The sequence below is a fragment of the Morone saxatilis genome, unplaced genomic scaffold (assembly GCF_004916995.1).
Source record: "Morone saxatilis isolate NCDOM2014 unplaced genomic scaffold, NCSU_SB_2.0 Contig4, whole genome shotgun sequence".
Classification (NCBI taxonomy): domain Eukaryota; kingdom Metazoa; phylum Chordata; class Actinopteri; family Moronidae; genus Morone; species Morone saxatilis.
Genome location: NW_023339984.1, coordinates 4,611,167 through 4,621,712, shown reverse-complemented (window position 1 = coordinate 4,621,712; position 10,546 = coordinate 4,611,167). Strand labels below are relative to the sequence as shown.

The 10,546-nt window shown below is 41.0% G+C and overlaps 1 protein-coding gene across 1 annotated transcript in view; it reads right to left on the bottom strand.

The window, feature by feature from the left end:
• nlgn2a (neuroligin 2a) overlaps window positions 1-10,546 on the bottom strand; it is a gene marked incomplete at its 3' end in the record, with an annotated part of 169,736 nt that overhangs the window by 49,154 nt on the left and 110,036 nt on the right. The window contains 1 exon segment of the mRNA XM_035675673.1: window positions 8,651-8,800. Within this exon segment, the coding sequence (XP_035531566.1) occupies window positions 8,651-8,800 (150 nt within the window).

Sequence of the window (10,546 nt, the reverse complement as noted above, 5' to 3'; positions counted from 1 at the left end):
ACACACACACACACAAACATCACATCGCGTCACAGCAGATTCCAGCACAAATGCTGACTGCTTATCTTTGCTTTGTATTTACACTCACTAACAGCCCTTCTTTATGAGTGTCAATCTGGATGTTAAGATGCACGGGATGCTATTTTGGCTCCCCAAACAACTCCGCCGTCCCCAGGGGAGAACTAAGTCTCCCAGTTGCGCCGCACGATGATTCAAACGGCTGTCATCCCTCCGTAATGATGATCCATCCCCGGCTATTACCAGCCCATGGTTTCTCACTTACAAAGCTGATTGTTTGACATGTGAAACATACATCAGCATAATCTGGCCCATAAGTCAGTTTTTGAAGAGTGGGTGAAGCGAAGATTAGATGAAAGAGAAGATGAGCAAGGGACAAACACGAGAGAGAGAGAGAGAGAGAGAGAAAGAGAGAAGACAAGATGAAGCAACAAAGCGAGGGGAAGTGAAAGTTGAGAGAGAAAAACAGCTTAATAGGGAGGCAACAAGAGCCACTTGCAGACAGACAGAGAGAAAGAGTTGTAATAACTGAAAAAGATGTTTGAAATGAAATGTTTTTTCAGATCTCTAGTGAACCAAACTGGAACCTAGCTGTTAATTAATTTTGTCATTATGTAAGTTATGTCGACTTTAATACACCAGGCATAATATTCCAAATATCACAAAAAGATACATTGCACTGTCTGAACGTGATGTTTCAAGATAGAGAGAGAGAGACAATACTTTTCTCAACAGCCCCAGACTGTCCAAGTGAAGTAGGAAAACAAGGATAAAGAGTAGTATAATGAGTTACTGCTATCTGCTGAGTCCCAACATATCCTGATGCAAGACTCTGTGCCTTTTATAATAGTTAAATTGCACCACAGTCATCACTTAAAAATCTTTTTCTTTTTCCTCATTTGTTAAAGCAGTGTCAGGTATTATTCAACCTGGGGTTTCTTTTCCTGGGGCCGTTCCGACTGTGGGCCATGCTAACATGCACTCGCCACCTCCTTTACAAGAATGTGATAAACTTGATTCAGGGAAAGCAAGTATATTGAGGCCAATGCTGTTGAGCTAGCCCTCCGACAGCTTTTGAACAGTTTGGTTGCCCCTGAAGCATGCAGTTAGCTATAATGGCCAATCCAGCAGACTCAAAGATGAGAATTTGCAATGATTTATGTAAAATTGAAGGTTCTCTGGGAAGCCTTAGGAGGCTCGCACTGTTTTCCTCAATACATGTGTTCCGGTGTTTCCCAAATCTGTACATAAGACACCCAAGTTGAAAAATACTGGAATTTTACAGCTGGGCTGAAAACCAACTAATCCAATACATGTGTTCAAAATACCTGTAAGATACATTAGAATGATTTTTGTTGACTATTTTTGATGATTAGACCCTGGACCTGAAGTTTTTGTGGATTTATTACATTGTTGGACTACCAGACTGCTTTGAAGGAGACAACATATTTTAAGATTTAATTACTCTGCTGAGCATTATATAATTCATCCAATTCAGCTGGTGGGAATAATTTCGTAGTAGGAATGAGGCCAATACTGATACACAGAGACAGATAGCCGTGTTGCAGTGTACATATCTGTACTCAACAAGTTCCTGAAGGTGTGAATATATAGGAGGAGAGAGAAGAGGAGAGGGTGGGAAGAGAATAGATGAAGGCAAGAAAGTAGGAGGCATGTCAGGTGAGTATCAAGGCCACGGACAAACAGAGGGGAAACAACGTCTGGGGAGCAATGAGAGAGAAGCTGCAAGAGCTGTCTGAATACATGCCTGTGACTGTGTTAATGTGTGTGTCAGTGCAGGAGGGCGTCTGTGTGCATCTCACCTGCCCATGGGAATGTGTGTCAGCCTGTGTGTGTGTGTGTGTGTGTGTGATGCGGGCCAGCTGAGGTGCTAATCCCCACTCAGAATATAGTGGACCAGCCTGTCCTCTTTCTCAAAGTCACACTGTATACCACCCAACACACACACACACACATACTTAAGACACCACAGTCCCCCTTTTTCTCCCCCCCACATAGAGTCAAGAGGACTTTGCTCATCAATTCTGCTGGAGGTTGCTATGGAGACTGAGAATAGTGTGTGTTTTGTGTGTGCGAGCAAGTGTTTGGGAGAGGTGTTCAGCCAGTGTGTGTCTTAATATTTTCTCTGGCCCTGTCAGGTCGCCTTTCACACCTCTGTCTGGTCATGGGACAGAACACAGTCAAAAAGAAAAAAACACACACACAACACACACCACACACACCACACCACACACACACACACGACGCACACACACACCACACACACAGGTACACACACCCTGAAGGACCACCCTGCCGAAGCGTTGAGCAGCATTTTTCCACCACATTTCCCACACCTTCCCATACCAAATCCACGAGTTCTTAACAAAGCGTAACAAGAGTGTCGTGTGGTGTGTGGTGTGTGTGTTCAGTCTATGCACCGTGAAGTGATACTAGATGCAGAAGATGCCATATCTGCAACAGGCAGCTACAGAGCATTCATATAATTCTGCGCCTCTAGACTGAATGGTCTGCTCCAGTGCAAACACTCAAAGCGGACTTCTGCAGTTTTATTTTTAGCATCACAGGCAAAAGCAGCCAACCCACCAAACACCCCACCCCCCACTCTCTGCCATCTCTCTCCCACTGTCACTTCTCTCATCTCTCAAAATCTCTTACCCTATTCTGTGTGTGCATCTCTTGGCCACAGTGTTCCAGCACACATAGCTCATACTGCGTACAGTATGTCGACATAAGTGCTGGAGCACCAAAAACATTGCTCAAAGCTTTGTACCACGCCGTTCCACCTCTCCGCTCTCATCATCATTGTTAATGTCTGAATGAATGCATAGTCTCACTTTCATCTCTCTCCCCACCTCTGGTTCTCCCTCCCCGGCTCTCTGGTCGGCGGTGGAGGGATATAAAAAGCTCATTGGGGTGGAGGTGACGTATGCATTGTAAGCATGTCTGTCGCCAAGGCAGCCAAGGCAAGGTCAAGTGCTCAGTGGCCTGGCGAAGCCTTTTATTACACACTGAACGCCGCAGAATTCCCTGCAGAGAGACTGCCTGCTGCTTCCTCTTTCCCTCCGCCGCCACCCCAGCCATGTCTGCTGCCGGAGAAACTCGCCTGTCTGGGTGCAGACAGGTAAATTTCCATATTAGCATACGGATAGAGTGGGGCCGTTTCGGCTATGTGAATGATTCCATGGTGGTTAGCATTTGCGTAGCGCTGGCAGGGCTAGAGAGGCGGCTGTTAAACAAGGGTGTCAGCGGAGACGGAGAGAGAAAAGATCACGTCTCTCAATCAGCCAGATCGAGAAAAAAAACAAAGAGAAGGTTGAATTCTTTTCCCTGACCTCTATTACTGCCATTCTTGTCTTGATTTCTTTTTGTTTTTCCTTAAATGCTCTTGTATAAGGACAGAAATACACACATATAGATAAAGTCTTGAGAAGAGGTTAGCAGAGAGACAGAATTAAAGAGACAGAATCTATTTAATTAGTTTACATATAGATTATATTAAATGCACTGTATTTACTGTGACTAAATATAATCCCCCAAACTGCGAGTCCTAAATTAGACGGATTTACAAAACAAAAGCAGGAGGCAAAAATAAACAAAAGTCAAGTGGAGAAATTGTTTGTCACTTCCAAAATAAGTCAAGACTGATTCTTTCTCTCAAGACATGATTCTTGGAGCTATTCGTACCACAGGATAGGAGGTAACTGTCCTGGCTGGTTGTAACTCACCAAATGGGATGTTGTGAAATGTTTAGAATGGATGGATTGATGACCAAGTTTCCATGAGGGAAAATGAGATCTAAATAGGCAGCAGAAGTAGCAAAGCACTGAGCAGAAAGAAATGTAACCCTGCTGTCATTTATATGATACACATGAAGATATTCTATATTATTTCTTACTTTAAGAGACCGTTGTTCCTGCATTGCAATGAACATGGACACTGTCGTTTATTATGAGCCAATCAAGCGATTTCCCTGTGGTTCACTGGTTAGACTGACTTCCCCTTAAACCAAAAGAGTCAAGTAAACCCCCACTTCAGCCAACATGTTGTTCTTTATGAATATAGTGGTCTTGCATTTTGACCTGCTGGATTTTAGACTTCTAATTAAATTTCCTTACATATTGTTTAAATCCAGTTTAGCTAGTATTTCCGTTCAAATAATCGTCCTTCTTGTGTGAAGAGTACGTGACTCTTCTTCCCCTTTGGCTGCTCTCCATAACAGTTGCAAACTAGGCCCCACCAATCCTGGCATGGAGATCTGATGATCTGCATATTTGATTTGGCAAAGGCTTTTCACTCTGGGTGCCCTTCTTGAAGCAACCCTCCCCATTTATTCGACTTGGGACCAGCAATTAGGAATGAACTGGCTTGATTAGAGCCCTGAAATATGTTTATTAGTTTCTACAACAAGTCCAGTAGCACAGAACTTGCACTTTCTTCTGCAGTCTATTGCTTTCCAGATACAGTATGGGCAAGACACATTTTAAAAGGCAACCTCTAAGTCTTAATTAGCAGCGGTGAATTCAAATTAACTCCAGCTGTAATCATTTATATGATCAGGGTTATTAAATGCCCTGCTAAATTGAAAACATACGGCGATGCAAAACTTTTGCAACCCTCACAGTAATTTGTAGCAGGCCTAGTAAACCACAAGCTCAAAATATAACTTTTGCAATGCTGACTGAGGCTGTAAAAAAACCTATATCAATCTATTTACAAACACATATAAAACATCCAATATGTGCAGGAGGGTTCTGACACAAATTGAAGATCTCATGCAAAGATAACCATTTCTGTCTGGCAGGCAGGCAGTGTCGAGTTTGCATTTCACATGACCACATCCAGCTCCTGTATCAATAATTCCTGCATTGCCCTTCCAAATCAGCATGTCAGATTGCTGAAGCAAGAACACAAACACAGGAGGACTCTTCGCAGTGTATCCACAGAGCAGACATTGATATGCATGAATGCATTCAGCTACACATGCTCGACGCACACCACCTCTAAACACACAAATGCGCATTTCTAACCCTCATACTGGCTTCTCTGTGTGTGTCTGTCTGTCAAAGGAAAATGCCATCCATCATATAGGATGCATGGGGCGAAAGATTACTCACATTTCTCCCAATGATAGCCAAATTGCACTGGATGGCTCTCATATTTGGGAGATAGCTGCGGCTTTCTCTTTGCATACAAATGACAAAGTCTCTCTCTCAATTTGCTTTCTCCTTGACTCAAAGAAAGCGATGAGTGTCACAGATCAGGCGCTGAAAGAAGAAAATGCAACAGATGCCACCAGACTACCGAATAGAGACATGTAAAGATACTGAGATGGAATTTACAACTTCACAGGAGGAGATAAGTAAGATCCAGTCCTAACTAATGCACATCCAGTGACAGACAACAGTGACAGCAATAATCTAAGAAAATCTAATACTTTAGCTTTTATCTTGTTTCTTAGTTGAATCAAATTCAGACTCATTTTATCCTCTTTGAAAACTAAACTTCTGTTAGTAATCCACTTATTTGGACTCCTTCTGAACAGGATTATTTTATCTAAAACTGTACGTACTAGGCTCAAACTGGGATAAAAAGACTCCACTACCAAGACCATCTAGAGAGTGACTGAGTTGCGCCATAAGACTTATTATCAAGCTTATTTTGCTGCAATTAGCAACTGTCACAAATGAATTAGATAATCAACTGATGTGATAATAAACACAACAAATTTAAATCAAAGGAAAATTGCACTTTGTTTCGAGGGTCTTATTTTTGGCCATCACTTCTATCAGTCATAATAACAGTGTACTCACCAAAGTATTTCCTAGATACAGGAGCTCAGCACCATTATAATGAAGTCCAATGAGGCAAGAAACACATGCAGTCTGACAGGTTGGAAACACGCCAACAGTTTAGCCAGACTTTTGAAAACCACTTCATTTGAAGGCAGAAAGACACCCAGACGTTGATAATGATTCCCTCATTGCAGAGTGACCACCTACGGTAAGACCAATAAGCAGTTTTTCAAACAAGTTTAGCTAAACTGGGACTTTGTATAAAATGTTACAGATGACAGCAATAAGAGCCAGTTTAAAAAAAAAACTAAATTATCCTTTAATTCCTTAACACTGCTCAGAAAAGGGCACTGGAATATCAAATCAAACTAACTCACAGTCCTGTCACACACTGGTTTCCTGGCAGCTTCATTGATCTCTAGTAATAGTCACATTTTAGATTGCATTATCCTTTTGTAGCAAAAAAAAAAAAAAATGCTGATGAACTAAATAAAGATGCATTCAAAAGCCAACACTTTAGGTAATTACATGCAAATGAAAATCTGTCATCATTGTAAAGGCTTTGTAAGTGCACCAGAAAACAACACAGAAACGTCCTTTAAAAAAGAAGCAAAACAAATCAAAGTGAGGCAGCAGATTTTGAAACAGCTTCCAGCGGCTCACTCTCTCTTCGGCTAATGAAATATCTAATGCACTTAGTTTCCTTTAGTTAGCACCTGCCTCCTTAGAGGCATGTTTCTCCTCTCCAAGCTAAATTACTTGGTCTCAATGGAGCGAGACAGAGTGCGGTGAGTAACAAAGAGGAGAAGTGGAGTGTATTTTCAGGAAAAAGGAATGACGAGCTCGTGCTGGAGAGCTGAGGTGACAGATGATACTCTTCATTTTGTCAAAGCCGGCTACGGCAGGATCTTACAGTGACCTGAGCAGCCAGGTTACAGTATACTTACACTGCACTCGGCCTGTAAAGCCACCTTAACTACTTTCCAAATCCCTCTCTCTCACTGTGCTGTGTCTGGTGGTAACAGCTCAAAAGTGCATCATAACCATGCCTTCTCCTACCAAAGCACTCTGTAAAGGCATTTCCCTTTTTACAGTCCTTGCTCTTTGTGGAATGAATTATACAGCCGCGAAATAGACATCTAGAGGTTGGAGGCGCCAGGCGAGGGCATGCAGTTAAAATGAAGAATTGTGAGGTGCATTTCTGTGTCAGTAAAAATGCCAGATCTGTATCTGATTTGCATGCTTGTTCCTGTCTCTGCATTCTCTCTCATAAAGGCCTTTCTGTGAGAGTTACTTTGCCGAATGCAGGACTCAGTAGCCAAATAAATAATAGAGTGGTGGTCACATGGTGAGAAAGACTAAAGGTGGTGCAGGACCAAAAATCCATTTAAAGTATAAGGTTGTATTTGCCCGCTGACCTGATAATGACTAAAATAAAAAGAAATACAGAACTTTCACTGCTTGTAATAAGTAAATGCTGGTAGCATTTTGTGACCTTCCTCTAATTAAATTTTAATGATCATACAGTAACTTGACAAGTTGCGAAAGGACTGGGTAATAATTGACACCACAAACTTGTGAAACGAATTATTGTAGAACAGAAAATGTTGAGTTTGATTTGATTTTGCTCAACAAATAGAATCTTTTTTTTGCTTTTGGTCTACAGTAATATATTTTCTTAATCATGTAGTCATGTGTATGGTTGGGGGCAGGGTAGTTACGCATGTGAATATATATGCATGCATCTGTATGTATTAAGAGCTGCAACCAACAATTATTCTTATTATCGATTAGAATGTCAATAATTTTCTCTGTTCATCAATTAGTTTAGTTTCCTAAAGCCCAAGCGGTTTCCTTCATATCCTGTTTTGTCAACAACCCAAAGATATTGAGTTTACTGTCATAGAGGACTAAAGAAACCACAAAATATTCACATTTGAGAAGCTGAAATGAGAGAATTTGGATTTATTTCCCCAATTGTTTCAGCACTAGTACGTATACTGTATGAGTAAGCTGGCAAATTGTTCTGCTATTCAACAAAATGTACCACATAGTTAAACTTTGTTGTGTCTTAACATCTTTTATGTCTGGATAATTGTTATGCAATTTTCTATTCATACTGTATCTGTCCATATCAAATAAACATTAAATGAAATAAATTATCAGTGTGCATTTCAGACAACAACAGATCTAAAAAAGAGTACAGGAGTATATCCCCAAACACAAAAATCATCTAAAAGTGACAGTACTGCAGTTATAGACCGAAAAAGTCACTTCTGTGAAATGCTCCTATTAAACTGAATTCAAGATTTACAATTGTTGTGTTTGTGAAAAGAATATTAGTGACAAGAAAACAGTGCTTTTTTGGTGGAGGGAGTTGAAGTATGAGCGTTTGCAGTCCCTTTACAAAACCTTTCAAAGAAATTACACAATCAGAGTGGTTAGAGTAGAATAATCAACAAGGGAGATCCATAAGAAAGTAAGCTATCATGATCAGCGCCTGCACTGGTTGTCATTAGATTGATAAATTCTATCGATGTCATCCATCACCAACTTCATCAATTCAGAAAATAGATGAAGAGTCTGCTGAGTGAAATCGACTTGCACGTGCGCACAAATGACTGTTTTGTGTTCGGTGGGATGCCGGGAGTGAAAAGGAAAAATTACAAGATCTTAGATTGAATTGAATATATTACTACGACGCCTAATATCTTCAGAGTAACATGAATGTCTTATTGCTATGGGAGCATTATGGAAACTACACGTGTGTGTCTGAGCGATTTTTTGAACATAAAGAAGGAATCCAGCTCACTTACCCAGCACGCCAAGCCGATAGTTCATGGTCACCACAATCACGTTCCCGTAGGCAGCCAGGACGCTGGCATCAAACATGTTTCCGGTGCCCTCCATGTAGGAGCCTCCATGAATAAACAGCATCACCGGCTTCTTCCTGCGATCACGAATATCTACACACACACACACACAAAGAGGAGAAAACAGGGAATGGAGAGCAAAAAAGAAAAAAAAAAGTCAATAACTGTATTTACGCCTCTCATATTCTCTTTGATCACATATTGTGTTAGACCTTAATATACTGAGCAAACAGCAAATTGCTCGGCTGGATGAAAACTCAGAACTGTATCAAAGCCTAAGAACTGCACTGTTCCCTGCAGCTGGATGTCAGCTCTTACAAAAATTAGCTTGAGGTAATTTAGATTTCAGGCAATTATTCCTGCAACAGGCAATAAGGCAAAGAGACTACTACTACAAGAATCTAATCAAATGTTTCCTGGTGATTAAAGAAACAATGATAGGAGACTATCACTGGGTAGTGTAGCATATTAAAGCTAATCTGTATATTACTGCCTCTGACAGTCTTCATTCCACACTAAGGCCCAGACATACCAACAATGATGTAATCCCAAATGCAATTAATCCCACCTGTGCAAGGTTATTCACTAAATTAAGGCACTAAAATGAGGGCAGGCTCCAGTAATTTGTTCAAACTGAGAATGTACAAATGTGACGACAAAACAATGTGCACGGTAGCTCTTTTGCTGCGAGTGCTCAAAGCGTTGGTGTCAAAGCTCACAACCAAAGAGCTCTCTGCTGCAAAGAAGAGATGTTTTAACACGGTGTAAAAAGGCACTCTGGGACGTCGTAGCAAACACACTGGGCACCGCGAGTGCAATTTACAGGTAGAAAAAAAAAAGGTATGACACAAGGAGCCATATTAAAGCCAGGCCTACAAGGAGTAATGCCGATGTCTGAAGAACATTTTGTGTGCAATCAAAAGATGATAAAAGGCCACTGGCTCGAAATATATCATGTCTGCTATGAATTTCCATAATTTCCTCATTTTATTTTGCACCTTGGAACTCCCATAAATGCAAATTGCAACTCGCCCTGAGCTGCAGGGACAGCTACATCAGCCTATTTCTAGGTCAATTCCCCCATGGGGAATCTCTAGAAAACACCATTTTCTTGGATGCTATCATTTTGCACTGGCACAAATTGTTAGTGGATCCTGCCTTGAGGGAAAAAAATGGAAAGATAACTGAAAAGTTCCATGTGAAAATGTCACTGGAAAACATAACCAACTTTAGGTTTAGGGTTGGGTCTGATAATCCATCTGGCAAGTACTTTAATCCACATCTAATATAAATCCTGGATTGTTGTTATTCTTACAATAAGTCAGTGATTTCACTTAAACTTGCCTTGAATATTGAATATTCTGCTTTTTAGATACATTTCATGTATTCATCTTTTCTTCTACTGCATGATTGTAAAGTGTCAAATCATTTCAACAGTCTACTTATTAAAAAAAAAGCTGAATATCCTGTCAAACCCTGTAAATATGGATATTTTTGAGGTGCTGAGGCTGATCAGTGACTGAATTGTTATTCATTAAAACTATGACTATGTAATGATCAATTCTGGCATCATTCTCTAAAAAAATGCATGCAGAAGATTTCAGAGTACATACAGTCAAAATCAGACATGAGATGCTACGACACGCGCCTGCTACTTCAGCGGAGTGTGCATGCAGGATGGTCCCTAATGGGCCCTCGTTGGCCTTTGAACCACCCTCCCAGCTGACAGAGAGCAACGATACTCCTGCCTGCCAGGAGCCTACGGTAGCATATGGCACACAAGACTTAGAACTGTGGCACAGTGACAGCCTCTGTTGGCTTCTGTGTGTGTGTGTGTGT